This window comes from Temnothorax nylanderi, unplaced genomic scaffold (genome assembly GCF_030848795.1).
Source record: "Temnothorax nylanderi isolate EJ_2023f unplaced genomic scaffold, tnyl_v1.0 TNYL_tig0013_pilon, whole genome shotgun sequence".
In the NCBI taxonomy this organism is placed as follows: domain Eukaryota; kingdom Metazoa; phylum Arthropoda; class Insecta; order Hymenoptera; family Formicidae; genus Temnothorax; species Temnothorax nylanderi.
In genome coordinates, this window is record NW_027249075.1 from 2,093,343 (window position 1) to 2,119,420 (window position 26,078).

The 26,078-nt window shown below is 37.7% G+C and overlaps 3 protein-coding genes across 4 annotated transcripts in view; 2 read left to right on the forward strand and 1 right to left on the reverse strand.

Moving 5' to 3' along the window:
* The window catches only part of Vdup1 (arrestin family protein Vdup1), a 41,211-nt gene extending 21,096 nt beyond the window's left edge, over window positions 1-20,115 (reverse strand). The window contains exon 1 of the mRNA XM_071697895.1: window positions 19,967-20,115. Coding sequence (XP_071553996.1) covers window positions 19,967-20,100 — 134 coding nt within the window. The 5' untranslated portion in view covers window positions 20,101-20,115. The remainder of the gene's footprint in view (window positions 1-19,966) is intronic.
* LOC139768063 (zinc finger matrin-type protein 5) lies at window positions 320-1,562 on the forward strand. The gene is made up of 3 exons (XM_071697901.1): window positions 320-624; window positions 750-887; window positions 968-1,562. Exons 1-3 carry the CDS (start codon window positions 498-500, stop codon window positions 1,195-1,197), a joined length of 495 nt encoding a protein of 164 aa, XP_071554002.1. The 5' UTR covers window positions 320-497; the 3' UTR covers window positions 1,198-1,562.
* On the forward strand, window positions 1,729-26,001 carry LOC139768053 (uncharacterized). 2 transcript variants are annotated; one of them, XM_071697888.1, is made up of 13 exons: window positions 1,729-2,091; window positions 9,245-9,385; window positions 12,354-12,527; window positions 12,840-14,052; window positions 14,284-15,208; window positions 16,127-16,500; window positions 16,566-16,716; window positions 16,947-17,172; window positions 17,262-17,427; window positions 20,491-20,620; window positions 23,197-23,385; window positions 23,627-23,884; window positions 23,957-26,001. In XM_071697888.1, the coding sequence occupies exons 2-13, from the start codon at window positions 9,247-9,249 to the stop codon at window positions 24,143-24,145; spliced, it is 4,134 nt and encodes a 1,377-aa protein (XP_071553989.1). In that variant the 5' UTR covers window positions 1,729-2,091; window positions 9,245-9,246; the 3' UTR covers window positions 24,146-26,001. The 2 variants fall into 2 exon arrangements, with proteins under 2 accessions (XP_071553989.1, XP_071553990.1); XM_071697889.1 differs by lacking the exons at window positions 1,729-2,091; window positions 9,245-9,385 and adding an exon at window positions 10,575-10,744.
* Window positions 26,002-26,078: the final 77 nt, after the last annotated feature.

Genomic DNA, 26,078 nt, shown 5'->3' on the forward strand with positions numbered 1-26,078 from the left:
TAATTCAATTGTACATCAAGTGTAAACGCGAATTTTTAAAAATTGCTTAGAGTCGACTTAGAGTCAGTTCGGAGTTTTAGATATAGATATATAAATATTTTTTTATTGAAACTAATGAATAACACATCCTTATTTATTTTTCAAAAGTAAAAATGGTTAATATAAATTTGTTTTAAAATAAAAGTTGCACGTAATATTAAATAATTAAATCCAAATTTTTAATGTTGAATTTTGAATAAAAGAATTTGCGTTTTTCTTTTTTATCTGATGCGTATTTGAAAGTATGCGCGTTCTGGTTAGTATAGTTAACATCCTCATTGCTAGATGTCGTTTCATAGTAGTATTTTTCTTGAGTGACTTGAGTGTCTAAACACGATCACGTGTTTCTAGTTACTGTGTTGCTGACATTGCTGAGTACATTTATTCAATTGTCAATACAACATAGCTATTGATAAAACTTATATTCCTTCTACAAGCTAATCATACACGTCAAGATCATGGGCAAGACATACTATTGCGATTATTGCGACAGATTTTTCAAGGATGAAGTCGAAGCTCGTAAAAAACATCTATCCAGTTTGCAGCATGTAGCAAATCGAGAGAGTCATTATAAAACATATAAAGGTAAGCATTAAATAACGTTTTCTTATTTAATTCTTCAGTTAATGTTGTTATACATAACCTCTCTCATACTTGCATACAATCAATCGTAATCAGACTACACGCTAATTTATTATTAACATCTTTAGACCCAGAGACGATATTGAAGGAGATATACAACAAAACTCCGTGTAAACGCTACATGACCGTTGGAGACTGCGCTTTTGGTTTGGGCTGCCGATTTTCGCATTACACCCCACTAATGATATGGGAACTTCAACAGCTCGGTAATTATTCTATCGGCCGTCCTATCATTGTCGCGTTAACTCTCAGTAGATAAAATTAGTACACAAAATTCTATTTCCAGCTGCAATGAAAAACTCCAAAGTCTCGGCAGCACAACCTAGGGACGGTTGGCCAGATTCAGAAGATGTTATCAAGGAATATTTCGAGCACAGCATTGTTTCGAGCGGCAGCAAGGACCTTACTTCGATGTGGTGTCCATCGCCAGCGGTCGGTTGTCTTTATTTACCACCGTCTTTGCAGCCCGTCACAGCGGAAAGAATGACGGAGTGCAATTTTAGTAAATGGGGTTGAACTAAGAATATTTCGAGCATATGATTGTTTCGAGCGGCACCAAGGATCTTACTCCGATGATGTGTCTATCGCCAGCGGTCGGTTGTCTTTGTTTATCACCGTCTTCGAAGCCCGTCACGTCGGAAAGAATAAAGGACTACAATTTTAATAAATGAGGTTGAACTAGGAATATTTCGAGCACATGATTATTTCGAACGGCAGCAAAGACCTTACTTCGACGTGATGTCTATCGCCAGCGGTTGATTATCTTTGTTTACTACCGTTTTTGCAGCCCGTCACATCGAAGAGAATGACGGACTATAATTTTAGCAAATGGGATTAAACTTGCAGTCCCATTCTAAAAATAAAATTATTTATATTCGCAATCATATCGTGTTCAATTTCTCGGAGTTACGATCCCAAATTGTACATGTTGTCCCGCCGAGCTTCGAACCAAGCGACGCTCGCTATCGTCCGAACAAAGTCCCCTCCGTTCTCCCTTCCAGGATCGTTTACACCAATCGCCAAGCGGACCCGCCTTCATACGGTGATGTTGCTATGGAACACAGTGGCGGAGCACTCGTTGCCACGACAGTGTGAGTCGGCACGTGACGCGACGCAACGCGACGCGACGCGCCGCGTCTGTCGAATCGACGTCGGTTTTTCGAAGAAAAAAAGAGAAAAAGAAAGTCCTTTTTACCGAACAAAAAGGAGACGAATCGATCTCGCGAGTGTATTCATTTGCGCCCGGAAAAAATATGAGTGTTCGCGAGCGCCGGTCCGGAGTCTATCTCGCATCACTCACGAGCGCCTGGTGGACGCGTTAAAAAAATCGGAGTGCCAAGGCCTCTGGAGGGGGCCTTTGCCGATTTAACGAGATAGGAATTCGTGGCTGGACCCTTCCAGGTCGCGTCGGTGAGTCCCACGATAAATTCCTTTCCACTGTGGCGTGGGCCCCATGGGAGCGATCGGGGATCGTAAAAATCCGTAAATCAAAGCGGAAGAAAGGAACCTGAACGTATGGGAAATACGATTACGGTTAATACTTCAAAAAGAACAGTTCGGTCTCTGTATCGCGTGTTGAAGTGTGGGAACTAGCAGAATAATATCCCAGGAAGAAGTGGAGTTTAGTTTAATAAAATTTTAGGCGAAGGTATAGTTCTAAAGTTGTTTCATGTTAAGATTTAATACATTTTAGCGAATATAATAAATATTCAGAGCAGATGTATAACAAGGTCTTACTCTTCGTTTAATTCCGCGTAAAATTTTAATTTAACTGAACTGTAACTCGAGGATTGGGGTTATACTATAAGTTTACAACTCCTATATACGCTTATGTCGAATATACGCTGTGCGGTACGGAAACAGAAAGTTTCTCGCGCGCCGTCAACTCATTGCAATGTACGCTCCGTTTCCCGTGCACATGACATCATGTCTTGAATAAAAAATTTCTGATTGTTGGATAGGCCAAGGACGCGTTCGTCTGGTCAGCGCTATCATTAGATATAACTTTCCTCTTGTTTGGCAAGAGTTGACTTCAAAAATTTAAGAGAGATCAATTTGGCAGGATAAATTCTCACCGATTCTTCCCGATTCCACGCGTACTTCTTACTAGATATCTGTTAAGCTGACAAGTCTACAGGAGGTATTTGCATTCCGTTCGCGAGTGCTTGCATTCTGGCTCGACACTGACACGCTGAGCCGGACATAGCGTGAAATAGAATACCGCCTTACGTCCTGCGCTCGGAATGCACATTGAAACGTAGGAAACTTTAATCGGATTTTTGTCTATAGAGAGCATTCCCGGACTATCATCCCCCTTTGATATAGGAATTCTTTTAACGTTGTCAGATGGATCTAAAATTGATTTTTTCTCAATGATTGATAACGAATGATCCATCTATTATTTTGTGGTTTCGAGCTTATTGAGACAAACGATTATATTATACTTTTTTAAATATATATATGAAAACTATGAAATAGACAAAAAGCAAAACTGGCAGGACGGTAAATGCGGCGTGACGGCGTGATGATGGCAACGACCTGAAGAGCTCTGTGCAATCCAGTCACGATTCTCGGTGGAGGTCGTGACCTTGCCGATATGCAGGATACGAGGGATATAGAGAAGGCGGGGAATATGGGCGATAGTCCTGTATTCGTCGGAAATCTCGATTATGTCGAGTTAGTCCTACGCAAACATTCATTAGATAATTATAAGAAAATGGGTAAATCAGACAGACAGAATCGCGATACGGGATTTATCTTGCATTGAGATGTTTAGTAGAATAAGCAAGAGTACAAAGATTTGTGAATCGATCGTCGATCTCCAAGAACAAACATTCAATTTTGCTGAAACGAGAAAATATATCTTTCTTTAAGACTTTGTAAATCGACTTTAACAAATTATGTTACTCCAGAATGAATTTCACCGCGTTAGTAGTCATAAGACTCACTCTCCAAGTGGTCTTCAACGTAGACCTGGATCGATTTGACAAACCGTTCTCGCCCATTGTTGCACCCCATGAATTGTCCGTTGTGAAGCAGCTGCCTATATGGCCTACGGTGCGTACGTCCCTTACGCACAATGTTTTCAACAATGGGAGATTCGCGAAGCGCGCGACTGCGAATCTCCCTTTCTGCAGATTTTCCTTTGGGAAATAGCTCGGTCGGAACTGTCGGGCTTGTTATAGTAAACTTCATTATAACCTTAGAAAAAGTATACTAAAGTTCACACCCACTTCACACATGTTCGAAAAGTATCCATATTTTATTTTACTGTATGTAAAATATAGTAAAAGAAATTTATACGTCGTAAGCAATTGTTTATGTTTCTAGTTTTAAAGCAGCCATCATCTGTATAAATACGCAAGGTTCGTCTTGATCTGGCGTTTTCGAGTTTGTCTCAACCTCCAACGCTACCAGTAGAACCCGCTAAAAACGAACCACCCAACAATTTAACGTCATTTATTTCTATTGCCTTTATACGGGCCGTTACGTCATGCCGATTTCTCCGCCCTTCGTTGCCGTTTCTCATTCCGAGTCGCAGTTGTGCCAAGCGAAAATTTCTTGTCAAAATTTTTCGACGCGACGCGGACGCAAGGACGCGCTACCAAGAAACGCGCAAATAAAAATGGATCGATAATGTAATCGATGTAGCGAGCGTTACGAATACCGGCTCGTAAAACCAGTTATACTTCGTTAAACATGCTTCGCTGTTTCTCAAAAGGTTCGTAACGCCGCGCGCCGGTAGAGATCGACCTTGAGAATAAAGGCCTTCTAAACATATGATTTAATGCATTATATTCGTTATGTTTCCCTCGATTTATATTTATACAATACTTTCGCTTTGATTGCTCAACAGCGTAAAATACTGCCTTGAGGATCGTGACGAGGCGGTATTTTTCTCTCTTCGATTTTTACCTAATATTCTAGTCGATCTAATACGTATCATTTAAATCCGAGAGGCGCGGCGTTAATCGATGTCAATTATAAAGCGTGCAACGCAAGCCGGATTCTACATCTGCCCACGTAATCTCGTTTGGAAAACGAGTGGGAATTTTGTTTGGGTGGAAAGTGAAAAAATGAACCTACGCGCGCTCTTTATACTCACGCGAATACAATTTTTTAGAGATAAGAAGAAGAAATAATTGATAAATAATTAAAAAAAATTTTAAAATATATAAGATAAATAAAGATAAATAGGTAGACAAGATAAATAATTAAAATTGAAAAAGATAGATGTGCTTGTATAGAAAACAACTTGTACTGGATACAATGGAGGAATTAACATAATAAACACTTGTTATATTTGCAACAGTCAATTAAACTATCCGTCCAAGATCACGTAAAAAAATGAACGCGAAAATAATTATTTCATATATTACACTTCAATCCTACTATTCCACCGTTTTCGATAAACATCTCGTCTATAAGTTCTACATCGGCGTTAATGCTCGACGGGAAGCTGTCCAAAGGGTCTGCGTACGAGAAGAGCGGTAAAAAATGAAGCTGAAGAAGCAGACGGAGAGGAAGATGCGGTTTGCCAGGCAGATGTCGCCGCCAGACGAGCGAAACTGGTGAATCGTGAAACGTTCGCACGAACGATTGTCACGCGATAGCTATGATATTACGTACATGCAATGCATCTCCTCGTTTAGTTACATTGGGCTGTACATTTCCAAGTTAGCTCGGAGTCTCGCTCCTTCGCCCTAGATCGCTTTCCTTTAAATCATTAACCGCTGATGTTATATACGCGTTTAGATTCTGCATCGCTTGGACTCAATTGCCTCGAATTCAGACAATTACCCATGCCTCTATATCGATATAGCGGCTGACAAGCTAACAGGCAAGCTGTCTTCGTCAATGACAAAACTCTACAGTTCGATCCTTATCGGGTGATGTGGCCGTTTACAGTAAAACCGATTGCGCCTGCGAGACGCACGCGGTCACCCACCCGTCACACACAGTTCGGCAAACCCACCGGGGCCACCGGTGATATTTTCGTCCATTCTCTTTTACCTAAGTATAATTCCTCGGAGAGCCGCCGTGGAACGTAACGTAGTGAGTTATTCATGAAATTGAATCTCTCATACCGTGACAAAATCGCATGAGAACGTCGGGACGCTTTGCGCATGAAGCTTGCACATACGCGAGTTCTGCCGCAACGGATGTTCTATATGCGGCAGAACGGAACGGAGCGGATAGGGCCGGACGCGAAGCGCTTACGGCCGGTACCTGACACGAACGTGCTCCTTCCTGCTAAAACGGTTTCTGTAAATAAACCAGCATCCGTCGAAGCTTAAAGCTCGGAGAAAGGGTGACACCATCCGTCTAATTCCTTTATACTGTTCTTTCAATTCAATTCAGAATTTCGTAACCGACTTATCAATCGTTCGTACCGAGACTTTCGCGTTTAAAATCACTCTCCACGAATGAAATTGTCTTCGTTATGAGAGAAAATGCTAACTCCATTTATCGAAAATAACAATGACTACTACATTACTAGCTTGTTTCGACTTGACACCATACTGTCAATCTCCTCTAAATTTTTCTTCGATAGTATAATAAGAGAAATATTTCAAGCGAGTATCAAGTTGGTCCACCCATCTCGCGAACGATAAAGATAAAGCTCATATCTCTGTAGGCGTCGCGGATGGCGGGGCATCTTTGTAAATCATTCCGCGTGTGGCGCAACTGACGTCATCGGTAAACGTTTATACTGGCGCGTTAACTGTCGCTAATAGAGAGCAAATCGTTGACCCATTGAGACGAGCTCTACCAAAAAAGTGTGTCGGTGGCAGCGGCCCAGATTAATTAACTTACTTACATCATCCCTTGCTGCGTTCGTCACGGAAAATCCTCGCGTTTTCTTTACAAGAATTATAACTCACGCTCTGTAATCTAATCTAAAATTAAGATACCTAGGTGTAATTTGCACGTAGAGGCGTGATTACATGTTTTTATCGAAACTACGTTATCATTGTGTGCTATCGTCTCGCGTGCGAACAAACATTTGCGTTCGCCATTTGCCTGCCGTGTCTCGCTCCCTTCGTATACCTATCTCTACCTTTCGGTGCGCAAGATCTTACATTACGCTGTTTACGTGCGGTACGAAAAAATATTTTCGATCCGTACGAAAAAGACTGACGCGACGGAAAAAGATTATCATCGAGAAACGGGTGAAATAAAGTATCCAAGGCCGTTAGCACCAACTGTATTTGCAGACGTTAATATGTTGTCAGAAGCTGGTGACCGTATATAGCTGAAAACTCGCGAGGAATTTGCTCTTATTTATTTTCGATATTTGTCAGGTTTATCTTCGTGAAAATTATTCGAAACTCTCGATAATTTATGGTACACACGGATCTTTCAATAATTCTCTTTTTCCTTCTTAATTCTTTTAAGCATTCTCTTTTAATGAATATAAGTTAGATATCTGGATTACTAATGAATTGATCTTAGATTATTAATTTAGTATTTTCAACTTTTTCATACATTTCTTCATACATTTTCATCAATCATCGGTTCACCTGCACATAGACAGGTGTTGGAACAGAGTCACGCGAGAGCGAACTCGCAAGGACGATAGATACACCTGCACTTTCGGTGCCTCGACTGATTTTAATTAAGTGTCATGATGAATTTGTAATGTATTTATATTAGCAGTAGTGTCTTTTCTAGAATTATAGCATCCCTTTCGCGCCTTCTAAATGCTTTAAAATTATAGCGAATTAAGCGTATCGGATTTCATTGATTTAACGCACTCCATGTGCGTGCATGCGCGTTATTTATTATCGGATATCTTATCAAATGCTCCAGTCTGGTATTCCGACCACGAGAGACAGCGCGAATATCGATCCGACCACGATTTCCAAGAGCGCTCGTTCGCGCGTTCAGCCGAAGAGATTGAGCTGCGCAATAAGCCGATGACCTACCAGATTTCCAACGTTGACCTATCAGCAGTCTCCGTTAGCATTCGCGAGAGAAGAGAGAAGTGACGATGTCGCGATATTCGGTGTACACGCAGAGAGCCCAGAGATAATGATAAGACTTCCTCATAAAGATCTCAGCTTCAAGCTAAGAAATTCAACGAAACCCGACGTCTTAATCGTTGGCTTTAAATTACTTACCGATGAAATCCGAGGAGGTGTAATTTAAGCAGATTGTGGGTGCAGTGCACAACTGTACATTATAGCGCCACGAGCTGGCCGTTTAGTCGTTCAACCGCAAGGGTAAACCACTAAAAAATTTCGTATATGAAAATATCGTTCTTCATAAAATGCTACGAGCAATAATAAAGTGGAATCAATTAAAAAAAAAAAAACGTATTTTCCATCAAATTTAATATCAATTTTTCCCTTACTATTTTGAAGATCTTTCTGCATTTTTTATTATAATTAGTACTAATTGTAAGTCAATAGTGTAGAAATTGAAAAATCTTTAGAAATGTTGAAAAATTATCTCCAAGGAGATTTCTCTTTTTATAACATGAGTTTGCGAGGATGAATAATTTATTGCGTTACATTATTTTATCCTCTATGCATTTTTATACGTTTTCACTGCATAAGCAACTTGATATAGAAATTGCAAATGGGATGCATTACTTCCTCGTGGCCAGACACGTTAGTAAAGTTCAACGGGCCGGCCTAACGTAATGCGCTTAATTAAAGTTGTTTCAACTCGTTAAGATCCTTCACATGAGATGAACAACCCTTTAAACGGCATGCTAGTGTACCGTCAACTGCAACAATAAGTTTTCAGCTTGACCAAAACTTTCTAAACATCTTTTATATCTGAATGTATTAATTATGGCAGACTCGAGTAAGAGGACATATTAAGTAAAATAGAGTAATGACCAACAAAATTATCTCAGTATAGGCGTGATATATCACAAATCTCTGCAGAAGATGCAGTAGGTCGCAAAAAGGTTAAGAACCCCTGGCGTAGACGAAGTTTATGATGGGGCAAGGAGCAAGAAAAAAAGAAGAGGATAGAAAAATCCTTTCCCGTCTCGGAAAGACCGGTTTTTCGTCCCTGCTTTTTCTTTTTGGGCAACCCTCCCCATTCTTATACGCCAATGTGAAGCTTCGCTCGTAGAACTCATCTGGATCGATCTCTCTCGAAACGATAGCCATAATCTTCGACGAGATCGTTCGTTGTAGCTAATAATAAGGCTCGGTAAACCTTCTTCCCGCTAGGTGGTATATGTCCGACATCGAGCAGCGTAATTTTAATGGTGTCCCCCGGTGGGGGGGGGGCATGCAAATTCTCTTCAACTATTTCGATCCTGGCAGAACTATTGCACATGATTTATAATCTCGTGAAAATTCTTGATGTTATATTAAAAATATCGCGCGTTTTCTTCTCTAAAATCGCGTTTCTGTGAATCATTAATATATACTTGGCTATACTGAAGTCAATTAATTGCGTGGCTACAACAAGAAACGATATGGGATCTCGTTTGCGCGCGAGAACTGATGGAATTGGATCGTTACTTTTCCCATCGCCAGTCTCTCCGCTTCACCTGCTAATTTATTGCGCATTTATTACGAATACTTTTGTTTTGCAGGCATGGCGAGCATAGCGGCCGCCGGTCTCGAGGTGCACGAAGCGGGCCGGGCGTTACGCGTGCAAACGGAAACACCGCATCTCGTCTCCATGGGAAGCGGTCGACTGTCGACGGCCGTGACTTTACATCCTTTACCCGAAGGTTAGATACAAATGCGATCTGTGACTGTTTATTTCGTTTTTTTTCTTTCTTGAACGAGCAGTCCCATCGCGTGGACTTGCTATTGATCAACTTATATGACATTTACATTTAATCGTATTAAATTTTGAAAGCGCATATATATTAAAAAGCCAAAGAAAAAAAAATAGAATGCGTTACAGTTAATAATTTATTCTATTCGTGTGAAATTTTCCTGTTAACTGCGTGAAACGAACGAAATAAAATCGGGTTGGTACTTGGTAGCAATAGATAAATTTTCATCGTCACGTAATCAGTGATTCATCCGCTGTTTTTAATCCCAAGGCTCGAATAGCGTTGTCCAAACTGATAAAGCTTTACGGCGCCATCGGCTTTACTGATAGAAGTCACTACTATTTGTAGCAGTAAGTGGAATAGCTTGGGAAAGAGAAAAATCGAGCGCAGATATATCATCTCGTCCTCGTTATTGTGAGAAAATTAAGTGTGCCGAGAAGGATCGACGATAAAATCTTTATTTCATCATGCAATTTTAAACATATGTTTATCAACGAACGACCACAGACATTACGTCCAACGTTGAAATATCCACGATAGGAAATATCGAGACCGTAACATCCACGACTGTACAACCCCTCGAGCTCAGTTTTAGCCTTTATGTGCCATATACATGTGTGTGTGTATGTAGACACAAAAGAGACTTGCATGGTGTATAAATGTACATAAAGGTTGTTCTCTCAATGAACAGAGCCGTTTTAAGAAACTCAGGGAGCTTTACCTACATTTCCGTTTCAGTAAAAACAGGCGACGATAGTCAACTGAAACAATATCGCGGTTCGTAAAACGGCGAACAGATTAAACAAACACAGGCAACATTATAACGGAGTTAAATTACTGATCCCGGAACTTGAAAGAAAAATAAGATTCTATGGGATACGGGTGCCGATTACAAGAATTGGGCAGTTTGTGTACTGCTTACTGTTCGTGTATTTTAGAGTGCCTTAAATATAGTCGATGCGTCATACAACCGAGCGTAAAATAATCGTTTGAAATCAAAATTCGTATTGCTCCAAATAATTTTTAGGTTGTTCAGAAAAGTCTTCAAGCTTGAGTTTTACAAAATGAAGGAATAAACGTGAATAAACGATCGAGAGAAGAGAATAGAGAACAGAAAACAATACAAGCAAGTACATAATATGGATCTGACGCGAATAAAACTACCTGGGGCGGATGCATGTACCTGTGTAACATTTGTATGAAGATAGGACGTGTAGGATGAAATTGATTGACAGGAAGTTATCTTCCGTTCGCTATGACGACCGAGTAACGCAACTCCATCGGCAAATAAGCTTTTCTTATAAATCTGTGAGTCCAATAGATTCTATTAATAGACTTCAGTTTATAAAAGAATAGAATAATAAATTATAAATAATAAACTAAAATTATTCTCTCATGAAAACTCTTGGGAAATTTTTGCCCAAGCGTTAAAAACGTCAAGAAAAAATTTTTTGTTTTTATCGTTTAATTGCGAGAATTACTTCTAAAATATAGGAACTCTAGCACTTTTTGGGCAAAAGCCAGAATTCTATCAATTATATCGAGATTTTGAAAATGGGACGTCATAGGCGTTTCTGTGCACCTGTCTGTCTATCCACCAGCTCGTTTACGTACGTCGGAACACCGCATCTCCTTGGAATTTATGACCGTGTTTCGTTTTGAAATCACGAGGAACTTTCTCCGAACAAGACAATGTATTTCCACAGCAGATATCGGTCTTATCTTCGTGCATGATTTAAATAGATTTTCATGTTTTCAGTAAAAATTTATTATACGTGTCTCGACTGGACGTAATAATTAACGGTTGCAACTTACAAACAAGTATTCTGGAAATAAGTATCTCTAATTTAAGCAACATATGTGAATTGATATATCACATATACTCTTGCGAATGCCGAACATTTTCTGATTCACCCCGGACATGGCCGGGAGAGAAAAAATTAGTTCAACCGTCGCTTAAATTATGCGTCTAGGTATTGTCGGACACTTATATATTCCCTACAACGCGCATCGTGGCCAACACATTTCCAAAAAGACCGAAAATGCAACGAGAGAGTGCACGACCGCGCTAAAACTAAATATAACTGCAGTCCTTCGTAGAATGCACCACGATTTACCCGCGTCGCGCAGAACAGAGCACATCTAGAATTATTTTACGGAAATTAAGTGCGAGTTGTTGGTTGATCTATCGAGAATCGATTTCATACGGCTGTGAAAAATCCTGTCTGCTCTCCGTACGCATTTACGATTACAGTATTTTTTTTTAAATCGTCAAAAATATCACATAGTTCTAGCAAATTCGGTTTCAACAGTGCAAATGCATAATAAAACTCCTGTACTTGAATCGAAGTGTATTTTAGTTTGACAATAATTCGTTGCAATTCCGTACTTACACATCGTGTAAATCGAAATTCTGTATATCTGGCGGAGAATACATCCGGCAATCCTCGCCGCGACCGCCAGGTCGTTGACATTCCCAGAAGGCTCAAATTAATATTGTAAAGCCGAGTTCCATGCGCCCTTCGTAATCGGAGCTTCCGTGAAACGGTTCCGCGGATGAGCTCAAGAATCCGATTATATCGATGCCAAAATAAATGTATCTCATATTACTCATATTACGTGGGGAAATGCGTTACTAAGCCCGCGAGAATTTCGATCGGAATGCGTACGCGCTCGCCTGGTTTCCATTCAACCGTAAGATACGCGCAAGCGATATTTAGTCACGCTTCCTGATTTTCTTCGCGTCGCTTTTTTTTTTATCTCGCGCATCTTTACGTTCGAAAAATACAAACCGTTTCTCAGAAGTGAATGACTTTGGCTGTTACCGAATTTAAGACGAAAGAAGTTGAACGCTTTTTGCCTCTTGATATTACTCGAGAAATAAATTTATTCTTTTCCTTTTTCGTTTCCCACACAGGTAAGATCACGCTTGGATCAAACCGAGATGCGGACATTTTGGTGGCCGGTACCGGCGTCGAACCCGTGCATTGTGCTATCGAGAATAATAATGGTGTGGTCACTTTGTATCCCATAAATGGCAATACATTTGTCGATGGTGTATCGATAAATTCGCCAGTGAGACTCGCGCAAGGTAAGAGACCTTGGCCTAAATACGAATGACCGTGACCGATTCGCAGACGTCCTAAAAAGACAGTAGAGTAACAAAGAGAAGGTCCTTCATACTGGCAAAAATTATATTTCGATTACAAACGTCTCGATATTGGTGCAACGTTATTGCGTGAAAAGTAGAAATATTTTTTTCTATTTATTTCTATATTTATCGTATTAAAATCCGTTTAGTTAAGTTAAATAAAACTTATATTCTTTATATAGATCAAAGTTACGAATGTACTTAAATTTTTTCGTAATTATCAATAAAGACAAAAGGTATTAAATGTTTCAGGTTGTATGCTATCAATAGGTCGGTCGAACTACATGCGTTTTAATCATCCAGCCGAGGCTAAACACCTACGATCTGTCTTTCCCCACTCGAGAATCTCAATGGCGCCGATAAGTTTCGCTCTTCCCGATGGTCAGCCGCAGGAGAATCATCACTTAGAGCGAAAGCCACCAGTTGCACCGCGGAAATCTCCCAGGAACTCTTGCTCCGACGATGAGATGGGTTTTCTAAGTAAGCTGACCAAGTTCGAGATGCTGTCGAAGCAAAACAGAACCAATTGCGTTTCGCCGAAGGTTTTTCCCGTCGGTGCTCTCACGACGAATGTACCAGCCGACCAAATCCTCGGTCATTCGAGATCGTCGAGTCTGGTATCCTTGACGAAATCTCCGGTGAACGGTTTCACCGTGAACGGTAACGTCGACCCGGCATCGCAAAACTCGATCGGTTATCACGACGAGGCTCGTCAGCGATCGGACTCGCGTCTCAGTACGCCAACTCGATCGAATGCAGTCAATTTGCAGTGCCAAAATCATAATCAGATTAGGATGTACGCGGCAGAAACGTACCTGAAAACGTGCAAGCCGCATCACGAGAATAACAACAAAAACGCACGATCGCCGTCTTTTGGGATGACTTCTCCAAAGATCGTCACCACTCGAAGCGATGACTTGATGTCTCGAAGTATGACTTGTCAGAGCTCGAACGAACTCGATCATCTCGTCGACAGGGACTTCGATATGAGCCAAAGCCTTATCGTCACGAAAACGACTACCACAGAGTTTCTGCAATTGGAGAAATACGGATCGAATCCGAGTATCTGTAACGCTAAAACCAGCGGAGATGCTAACGTCGGAATCTTGAGGCCATCCACCGCTCACGGGTTCGGCTCGAATGCAAATGTTAAGCGAATTCTGCCACCAAGTCCGGCATTTAATCGGAATCCAAGATATAGCGAGCAAAAGAGAATATGCGCGAGGGTCAAGAGTCCTACCCCAAGTGTCGGCAGCAATTGCTCCCTTGAAGAATTGCGAGAAAGGCAAGCAGACGCGGAGAATAAACGAAGGGAGGCGGAGACCAAGCGGAAACAAGCGCAGGAAGAGAGGTTGCGGGAGCAAGAGGTCGAGAGGCAAGAGAAAATGAGGCTCGAGGAGATCTTAGCAATGTGTGCCGAATACGAAAGACAAAGCACCGTCGAAAAGCCGAGGCAGCCTAATCGGTAACTATCGTATTTTATTTCAATTTTATTCCCTTATTCCCTTTATATTACAATTAATTTTTTTCTGATAATTTTCTTTGTCGTTTTTTTGAAATAGAAGATGAAAAAGATTTATAGAAATTATAGAAAGTATCTAGAAATTTATTTTATAATATTAAATGTCCAGATATTTGGAGTCATTTATTTGCAGAGGAAATACAAAATATATTTATCCAATAATATATTTTGCAGGATCATAACAAACGGATCTCTTCCGCGTGACAAGAGACTTGGCTATACTTCATTCGACAGTCCGAAAAGCCCGTCGAAAAATCAACCGCATTTCTCCTTCGATGTTGGCAAGCAAAATTGGAGTACCTCGTCATACGAGAACGTATCTGTGCAAAATTCTAAAGTCTCTTTTCAAAATGGCAACTCGCCCGCCAGTCGTAAGGATCAATCTGCTCAAGTTGAAAATCATTCGTTCGACGTTTCCGCAGGATCGCTAGATGCAACTAGACCGAATAGTAGTCAATCGGCGAAGTACTCTAATGCTCATAGTACGAATGGCAGCTACTTTTCAGGCTCAATTTCTCGTGGCGGCAACTACGAAAACGTTATCATCGGCAATAATGATAAAAAGAGCGGCAGTTACACCGGAGGAACAGGGAACTGTATAAAGGCTGATGACAATACCAAAGGCTCGCCGTCCGCGTACGGAACTATTCGACTGAACGGAGCGAAAATCGAACCACAGCAAGCGACACATAACGGGAACGCGAGTATTTACGAAAACATCGTGTTGTCTCCGACGCGGAATAACAATCAGAACCATTCCATGCCAAAGAAAAACAGTCAGTTGTCAAATTCGTGTGAGATGATAGAAAACAAACTGGCCATATCGAACGACGATCTTCTTGAGGCGATCGAGCAATTGTCGATGCTCTCGAAATCCAAAGAAATCTGCGTGACTCCTAAGCGAAACAATTCTGAAATGGATAATACGAAGTCCAACGAAGCGAAAGCCGACAAAGAGAGGAAACAGCTGGAAGAAGAAGACAGGAAAAAATACATAGAATTTTTGCAGAACGAAAAGTTACACGTTCTTGGCAACATGGATGCTTTGAAAAGAAGTGTCGCCGAAATTGAAATTCAAGAGGAAGAAATTAGTAGAGAGGTAACTTTTTCATTCTTACGTTACTATTATATGTATAAGCAAGACTGAACAGATTTTATAGTTCTCTCACTGTTACATCACGCGTATCGTATATTAAATAAGTTGTTTATTTGTTCTCTTTATCTCTTTCTGGGCATGTGGGATACTAAGACATCCGATTGTAAGTATTCGTTCTATTAGACAATAAGATATATATATATATACATATATATTTGTAATTAATAATAGAATTATCAGTGACGAACTGTAGATAATCTTCATTATCTACATTTAAACGTCGTTTCTCCAGTTAACATGTAGGTACACTCTGTAATTTCTGCGGTATCTAGTTAGTTGTCATTTAATATTCATATAACAGTGTACAATATTCATATACAGAGTGCAACAGTAACAATGATATAACAGGGGATAGATAATTTTCTCATGCAAAAATAAATTGAAATTGTAGAAGAATCTTCCAAAGCTTTTTGATTTCAAGAAAATTGATTTTGAATATTTGTCAAATGTGTTACATTTACGGATCAATAAGTTAGTAAGGTAATAGAGAAAACAAAACAGGTCAATGTTAGAAACTCTCGAGGTCAAATATAAGAATACTAGTCTGTAGAGACACGGATTAAAATCTTAGTCAAGTGTACACACATTTGAACGAATTTTTAAACTCGAATTTCTCAAGAACAAACTATTAAGAAGATTTATTTCGATTTATTTCCGCACAAGGAAGCTCATCCGTGGTTATATCATCGCCGTATCATTTATAATTCTTTTCTCACGCAATCTACGAAACAATAAAACGATGTAAGCGATTATCTTGCGAATGTCTGTCTTATTTTTCAGTAAAGCTGGATTTAGAAAACTAGTACAATGGGTATTGGACTCAAAGATATTAAAAATCAATGTTTGCTTACTGTTTGACAGCTCGAATTGGAGAAAGCGCTTTTATCCGCGGAGTATGAATCGGAATCCCTGAAGCTCACGCAAGATGAAGGAGAGAAGATAAAGGTGCAAATGCGAATAAATGAGCTGGAGAGAGAAATGGCGGAGGATAATGCGACTCATTCGAATTTACAAGCTGAAGCGAAACAACGTGTTCAAAAGGCACAACAAGCTTGCGCCCGGTTAGACGAACAATTGACCAATTGCACGGATGAGATTATGCAGCTGGATATTACGAACGAGTTAGCGACACAACAAGATATCTTAGAGAGCGAAAGAAAAGCTTTCGAGGACTTGGAGTTTCATCATCTCGAAGAAGAAGCGAGTAAATTGGCCACGAGAGAAGAGCTACAAAGGTATATAATCATCATAGCACATTTACTTTTCTTAATATATACGTCATATACATGTTTTTTTGCAGATATTTGAGCGACCTCACAAGCAAGATCGAAGGCAGAAAATTGCAATTAACTCATCTAGAATCGCAGCGGTCCGAGGCAAAGAACACGGCGACCAAAGAGGCTAGAAGTCTTGAGAGACAGAAATTGGGACACTTGAAGCGATTAGAAGAAGTTAGTAATGAAATAACATTAATATAAGAAACATTAATCCACTAAAGTCGATACCAGTTCAAGCATGAACGATCAGACTATAAATGCAACTCTTTCATAACTTTCTGCGGTATAAAAAAGTTATCAAGTTACAATTAAACATATCGCATTACATGTTGCATCTTAGCGGGTTAATATATCGTGCGTTACTGTATTATTCGCTAATTAATTAACGATTATGATTGTGATAGGCTCGAAATCGAGTACGAGAGATAAACGAAGAACTCGGCTATCTGGCCCAAAACTCTGCTGAATATTCCGAAGAAAAACGGTCTCCGAGTAGAGAAGACTTTGACAGAATCTCCAGAGTGACCAACGATTCTCCTATTGTGAACAATCAAGGCAGCTTAGGAAGAAAGACAATCGAATCGCTGAAAGAAATCGAGAGAAATCGGCAGCTGCATTTAGCTAAACAAGGTGCGAATTATTCCAATCGATAAATTTTACAATACATGTAATATAAAGAGAATGAGCAAAAATAAAAATATTTTATGATATTTTTCCAGGGAGTCAAGTAATCTCGGAAGAGAGACGTAGAGTCGAAGAATTGAAAAGACGAGTACAGGATGAAGTCCGTTCGCAGTGGGAAGAAAGAAAAATGAACTGTGCGTCTTTTAACAGCATTGAATCTGGCGAAGAATCTTCCAGTTATTCCACTGGACCAACAGAAAGGTGAGCCTAACGAAAATAATTCGTTTTTTTATCTTACGTGTCACATGATTCGAAATTTTAAGAACAAAAATTTAATAACTCTAACTTTTTTAATTAATTCAAGATTTAAAATTATTATTATATTATGATTCTTCAATCTTCTTTATATCTCTTTATAAATAGACGAAGAATGGTGTCAGCACTGTCAGCACAATTTTTATTTACATTCTTTCGCAATAATAACACTTAAATGTATCCTAAATATGTATTATTTGTACAAACGATGAACAGTATCCCGTTACAAGCGGAGATTTATTATGCCTCGTAAAAATCAATGCATATAAATATTTTTGGGTGCATTGATACATTTGTGCCACGAAGTATGTGTAATACAAGACGCGCACATTATCGCGCAGTATTGCAGTTAATCGCAACGACCTTTCTATCGTTGACTGAAGCTTATTACGAAACCTTCCTCATCGACACGCCTCGAACATTGTGTGTGTCAGCTTATAGTAGTCTGAGTGTATCCGATACGTCTGATATAAAATCAAAGTTTTTCAACGATGCAATAAGCATAGATGAATAAGCACTTGAGATATTCCATGATAAAATATACCCACTTGCCCTCAGTTTCTTCGAAAAACAATCTTCTTTTTATCATAAATGTAAAAGATATATAAATAAATTAGAAATTGAATCAAGAAAACTGTATTTTGTGAAATTTATCAGTGAATCGGCGAATTTTTATTATTATTGGTCTCATGTTCCCACTATTAGCATTATTGTCAATATCCAAGATACTGTTAAGAGCAATTACTAATTACGTGCGAGGGCCGCATATCGTGTTAGTTTGATCGACACTCGGCTCGAGTCTTCACTCGTGGTGCAAAGTAGGCGGGGCGTTATCGCGCGATACGCTATCTGCGTGTAGCTGTATGTCTTCTCGCGGTTCTACTCGCGTTAACGTGTCGTGTACGGAAAATCTACGAAAAATGCGGGAATGTTCGAAACATTGTAACGTGATAAATATAAAAAACGAATAACGACTCGCGAGTAACAAAAGGAATTAAGAATGTGTAGTATCGTTCGGTAGCTATCGTCGACAATGATCCAAAATGAACCCCAGAGAAATGGGTGAAATGGTGCTGAACGAGGCCAGAGTTACGGGATGCAACCTGATCACTTTCCTCACTAGTAATCGTTGTTACCTCTGCACTAAAGATTGGATCTGCGACAATTGTTATCGTCCTCTGGAAGTTCACGCGCGCGATATTCGTCAACGTTATTTGTGAGTCACTAATTTTTGAAAAAAATCCGTCTTTTTTGTCAGAAACAATACCGGTTGATAATTTACGAGACGATTCAAAATCTTCAAATGATAATTTAACGCGAGACTATAAATTCTAAAAAGCATGCGCGTTTAATTTTTTTTAAATAATTCTCTTCAAAGTATTTATATATTGTAGAAAATAAAGAAGTAAATAAAAGAATAAATCATTTGATAGAAAAGCTAGCGTAAATAAAAGAATTCCTCTATTTAAGATTAAAATATTCTTCTTTCAATACTAAATATGATTGGCCCTATTTCGATCCTAATAGTATTGTATCTAGAAATCTTTTCTGAGAGTGTTAATCTAACAAGACGATACGTTGCAAAAAGTAAACCAACACTCACCTTTTGACTCTTAATACGTCATAATATATTTATGCGCGCGACGCAAGTGAATGGTAGACACAGACACAGTTGCATTCAAAGACGATATGATCAATTTGTGTGTATGGATGCGTGTATGTATGTGTATTTGTGTTTGTGTAATTTATACTGCATATTATTAATAATTTGCATATAAGCATCAATCATGAAAACTCAGATGAGCTATTAAGGTGTTAAGATCTTGACAAGCTTTCCCAATTATATTTCTATATGTTACTAATCTTTAATATATTAATTTTTTAAACGTCAATATTAAGTAATTCAGTAATCAGACTACTGATTATATTTTCTCTAAAAAAGATTTAATTACAAATTACAAATATTCGTCAAAGAATATGTTTCTGCTACATCATCTTTATAAACATATTTAAATTCTTGCATGACTAAAATATTTGTACCCAATCATGGTAACTCTTCATTCAGGATCACAAGATATATCTTTAAGTAGAATTGTCTTAAAGCGACTTAAATGGTTTAGATTATGACCGTATACATGCGTCATTCACACATACTGTTACATATACATGCAACGCGTTGTAGCACACATGGCATAAAGCTTTGTTCATTCAAGAGCCGTTGACGAATGAAAGAAGAATAATATAGAAAAATAGAGAAATAAAATTATAGAAACGAACTGTATTAGAATCAGGGGTCAGTTATCGGGAACAAGGGAACGTTTCTAGTCAACCAAGGCCGAGGCTGGCATGGCAACGAGATCGGAATGTTCGGGTATCGTTCGCGCTGCATTTAACATTGTAGAAGAATTAAATGCTATATGCCGGTGGTATCGTCGAACCGGTCTACCGAGTCACTTTGTACTTGTTAGGTTTTAATAATACCTGCCTTTCGCTATAGTCGACTATGGGCCTCGTCCTCTCCTCAGTCTCGCGATGCTCAGGGGCTAGGACCGAGGTTTTCGAAGTGTACCGTGCTTCTTTCACGAGAATGTCGAAGACGCCGTATAACATTCGCGACATTCAGTGTTCACGCTCCAGTTAATAATAGCGCCCACTAAATGTGTCAGCGAGAAGTTTCATATCAAGTATAAATAAAGTGTAAACGATTTGACAGTACCGAAAGAACTGCGATGTGTTACGCGGTGACAATAAGAACTATCAGTTGGATTATCCATAATTTTCTATATTTTTAAACTCGTATTTAGGGTATATTTTTAATATTAATTTAGTAAATCAATTTATTATTACTTTAACATTTTGATAGTAAATTAATCAGTATTGCCGAAGATGCAAAAGATAATGACGAAATATAGATTCATTTTTGATAGTTTAATTAAAAGTTTTACTATGAGTAAATCATATAAACTTGCAACGTAATTGAAACTAATTATTATCAATTTACTTTTCCAGTGGTAGCGGAAGCACTGACGGTGCGGAAGGTGGAAACAGCGAAAAATTATCTCCTAGCAAACTTTCGGAACTTACTTCATCCAGTCCGGGACCGTCGAATAATTCTTATAGTTTACTTCAAAATGACAACGTGAGTATATATTAGGATAAAAAGCATATTTTACGTTAGATCAAATTACAAGTTTATATCTTAATTCACTTCGAGATGCTGTGCATGTCGAACGTATACAGTTCCTTTCCAAGAAACTTGTATTTTGATAGGTACACGTTAATCTCCAAAAATATTTTATCGTTCAATCAAACGTTACCAAATACATACGCACGTTGGTATACCGCAAGACGTTACGTCAAGTAAGCGAGAGTCTATCTTCAGTCTATTTCTGCTCATGTGGATTTTATCGCACACCTGTTCAAAGAAATGTCTCTCGACACAAGTCTGCTCCTCTAAAACTTTTCAGTGTTCCCGCAAGTGGGATTTCTCTTGCTTCGAGACGCATTTGTGTCGTGGATTTATTTAGCGTGCGAAAACCGTCAGTTATTGATCTCTTTTTTAATACGTATAAAAAAAAGCAACTTTATACGAATATAAATTTTGAAGATGTGAAACTTGCATTTCTAATGTGGAATCTTCAATTATTGGGTATGTTTTTAGGAGATATTATATAACGAAGATAATATAGCATAAATAATTATAAATAGTATCTTTTTTCTCTCTTTATCTTTACTTGTCTCTTTTTTCGTTTTTCTCACTATTTTTTTCTTTTTTTTCAATTTTTGCGCTCTCTCATTTCACGATCGGCGACATTGAATTATATATATATATTTTTTTTTTGCTTTCTATTCTATTTATCTCATAATTCTAAAAAACTTCACGTGTCAGGCGGATGCAAAGAATAGCCGTGTTACGTGTCCAAGAAATTCTGTGGGTGAATAGCTACTTGTACGGGGCGGTTTACGAGAAGTGTGAATCAACTGAAATACTCGAAAGGAATGTTGTTAACATTTGAAATGTTTGGAAAATAACTTGAGTCATCGGGGCTAACGCACGGAAACAAACATTTTATAGTAAATTCACTGTATCAGCTGCGCTGAACGGGCTATGCAATTTTCTCTCGTGATGTAGCGTTCGTGTTACATTCTCATACATTTCATCAAATGTTTTGACAGTTGAAAGAGATCATCTTGTTAGAGTACACTCTCGTGTGCATTTAAAAACAACGTATTTTTGTTGCCGCCGGAAGTCCGCGTAGCATTTTGGCCCGCCATCGCGCCGGAGACGTACGCTTTTCGACACTGACATTTCGCAAGTATATCCATTTGCATTCTGGAGCAAGTGTTTTCGTCATTGCACACGTGTTTTTCCCAATGCGGCATGTGGCATCTGAGCCTTGATACGCGAACATGCCGCGGGTTGGACGGCATTCAGAGAGTAGCTTGTACTTCGATTATAAATGTGCTTTTGTAAAGTCTTGATTAAGCCTGCAGCGATAATTTATAACGACAGATGACATCGAATTTATAAGCCTCTTTTGCAATTGACCTCTTTCTTGCTAGATATATTTATCATAGACGTACGACAAGCTTTTGTGTCATTTTTCAGGCATTTAATTAAATAGACATTTAAATTTTTATAGCAATGAAAAACAGTAGAAATTTTTACGAATTAAATTTTTAACGCGCGTAAATATACTTCTTATAGTATGGTCTAAGTTTTATTTCTTCACAGAAAAACGTTCACGTATTACTCCTTGCATTCCTACCACTTTACTTAGCATTGAGTTAAGCTGAAGTGAAATGTCTGCAGTAAATTAGTATATTTGTGATGAGTCACCGCGTTTGCCGAGCTGACAGAATTTCTCATCTTGCCTAAACCACTCAACAACTACTAATAGCAAATCACTTGAAAAAAAAAAACAAGCTTTTGACGTGAATGTTATATAATAATATTAGCTCATTGCTCAATTATCTAAAATGTAATGATTTTTTGATAATAAAGATTTAATTAATTCGATCGATCTTCACTAATTTCTATCAATCATTTGTCGAAATTTGATTTACTTTTGGCAGCAATATCGGATATAATCCAATTGCATTTATATAGAGAGTATTATATTTCATGTTATAGAGACGAAATCGTTTCTTATCGTATATTTTAGCAATCTGTTATTCGACACCTTTCACGTGGCATGTTTTATGAATGAATAATCGAAACTTATTGTGCGGGAGAATTTTGATGCTCACGGCATGTGGCGTGTGAGTGGGAGTCCGTAGTTACATTTTACGGCGGGAAATATATCGCTGGACCATTGAGTCACCAGCGTCAGTGAGCGTCGGTCTTTCTCCGTCATCTGTTCGGATCTGTGTAAACGAAATATCTCCGCATAGTTGTCATCGATTTTCGCAAAATTAGATAAACTTTTTGAATTGTGTATAATATGATGTCGCTTATATGGATGAATTACCTAAAAGGCAGAACAAAAAAACGACACATCAGACGGAAACGTGAAATTTGCAAACATGTATGCGAAAAACTTAATGCAGGAATAATATTAGCTTTAATACTAAAAATATTATTAATTGAAATTTATATATATTCTTTTTTTCTAATTTTTTGTTTAATATTGAAAATTGCACGCAGCAAATATTTTTGGGACACTATTGAAAATTGATAGAACAGAATAACAAGAATTCGTGAATTATTTCCAGATGAGAGACGACAGGAGAACATCGATGGAAGGTGAGAGGCTTAGTGACAATAGTGGTGGTGGTGGTGGCGGTGGTGGTGGCGGAATTATCGACGGAAATGGAAGCCGCCCCCTTTCTCAGACATCTAGCGAGATGGATACCCTTGGACCATTGCAATCTGTCAAGCATCGCGAAAAGGCAAAACTTCAGGTAATTCCCTAAAATTTATTGATTAGTTATTTGTGTAAAAACATGATACGAGCGATAGACAAGAACTGTTAAAAAGTGATTGCTTCAGAAAAGAAGTTCGGCTTTTACTCGAAGAAATTACCACATATATACTCTCTTAATATCACGATTCTGTTTTATTTGTATGGGGAAAGCTTTAATTTGTTCAGCGTATTATTTTGATGTTAATGAATCGAAATTCAACGAATGACGAATTTTACAGAGGCCACTCACGAGGTACCTCCCGATCAAATCTGAATCCCTGGATCTAAGGCATCACATAGAAACTGCCGGGCATCAGTTACCTCTGATTTATGATGTTACGGTCGATACAACAAGTTGCAGTGGTTATTTATCGAAGATGAGCAAAAAGTTTCATCACTGGAACAAGCGATGGTTCGTTTTTGATCGCAGGCGGAAGACATTATCTTACTACAGCGATAACACGTCCAGGAAGGCTCGCGGTGTAATTTACTTCCAGGTAAGCGTCGAGAACTTCTCTATTATGAATTTTAACACCGACGTCAACTAATTCGGCACTAATACGTCGTAGTCGATCGAGGAAGTCTATGTGGACCACATGAACACCGTCCGATCGCCACAACCGTCCCTCACCTTTATCGTCAAGACTACGTCAAGACTTTACCATCTCATGGCACCCAGCCCGGAAGCTATGCGTGTTTGGGTGGACGTTGTGTTTACCGGAGCAGAAGGATATCACGAGTTTGACCACGGCGTTTGATCGATACCTATTTATAAAGCAAATTTCCACGAGAATCGAATTTTCTATCTTGACGTAACACGAGAATATAGTGATTTCTGGTCTTTAATAATTATAACGAGAGATTATTTCATAAGAAACTGTGCCTAAAATCAGAACAATTCTTAACTAAAAACACAAATGAATAAAGCATAAAGTAAATGAGATATAAATTAGAAATACCACAATTACATTTTTTACAATTAATGTGTTCTGGAAATGTCTAATGATTGTACGTTATTTTATAATAGGAAATTTCTCCATATTAGATAATATACCTTATTAGAAAGCATTTCAATGTATGGAAATGTGAGCACGATAACTTCAGAAAATAGAAACAAACGCGAAGATTGAGCTGCTGCTAAAAAATAAACGAGACAGCTAAACGTAGATTAAAAAATGTGTAAGCTATTTATATAACAAAAATAAGAGATACTTTAATTGAATATTATGAATTTAAAAGTTTAAACGTAATTACTAAACATTACATAATTTTATTAATGCAATGATATAAATTCAGACTACTTTTTGTAGTTTCGCTAGTACTTTTGAGCAGTTTCTTTTTTTTAAACTCGAAGTAATTTTTTTCAAGAATGCCATATGCTTATTCGCAATAGTGAAAGAACTTCGCAAAAAGTCACAGATATCACCATAAATCATTATGTTCATTTTAATTTAGAAACAAGATAAGATTGATTTCACAGAATGAGGTCCTTCGATTCATTTGTATTTCTCTTCTGCAGAAAAATAATTGAGTCTAGTAAATGCAAGATATACGAAAAATTATTTCAATTGTTTCAGTATTTGAAGTGTGTATAATTTAAAATGATTCATGATAATAATAATATATATAATATTATATAATAAATGTACATAATATTATATTATATTATTATATACAAATTATATATTATATATTATTATATAATGTATAATAATATAATTTTTTTTAATTATTGAATTTATTGAACAATTCAATTTTTATATTCTGACTAAAAAATGCACAAAATTTATAAATTGTAAAAATAATTATATATAAAACGTATCTATATATTTTTAATAAAAAAAATTAATACAAACTAATAAAAAGTGTTAATAGAAGTTTCGAAAATTTTATTGAGAGAAAATATTTTATATATACTAATAATATTTGATATATTATTTTGTGCATCAGAGATATAAATTTTACTTTCGACAGTCTCCTAATATCACTTCAAACACTGAACTATTCGAGCTATTTGAAGGAATGGGCATTAATAGTACATCATGCGCAAGTATTATTCATTACCATTCAAACTAATTATAAATGAACTTTTACCAACCTAAGTAGATAAGTGTTATTAGGGTTTTGTTAAATTTTATAGATACTTCTAATCTAGTCTTCCAGCGTATAAATACAAGAGGATTTGTGAAAAGTTAATTAAACGAATTGTAATAAAAGGAAACTTTACAAAAATTTGTACACGTTCGAAAACCGGAGGAAACAAAAGCCAATATTTGTAAATATAACACATAATTGTATTGTTACTTTAATGCGTGAGATTCATATTTTGATATCATGCCATACATATGCCAAGGATTAAATGGAATAAGACTTCTTACTATTTTATAAAAAGGTCCTTATGCGTCTTAAGCTGAAACTTATTTTACGTAATAAGAGTATTATAGCAAAACCAATATCATTTTTATTTTAATAACGCCGTACATATTTAATTTACGCAAGATTATGTAAAAGATATACTATCGACAATCAAATAATACAATGCTATAGGTAACTCGAAGATTTGATAGTCTGCTATACCTTTTAAGTGAAAAATATAGATAAATTGATAAAGAAATATTTTTTATTTCTCTCTGCATCCTATTTGATCCCTAATATATATATTGATAATATACATATAATTTATGGCAGATA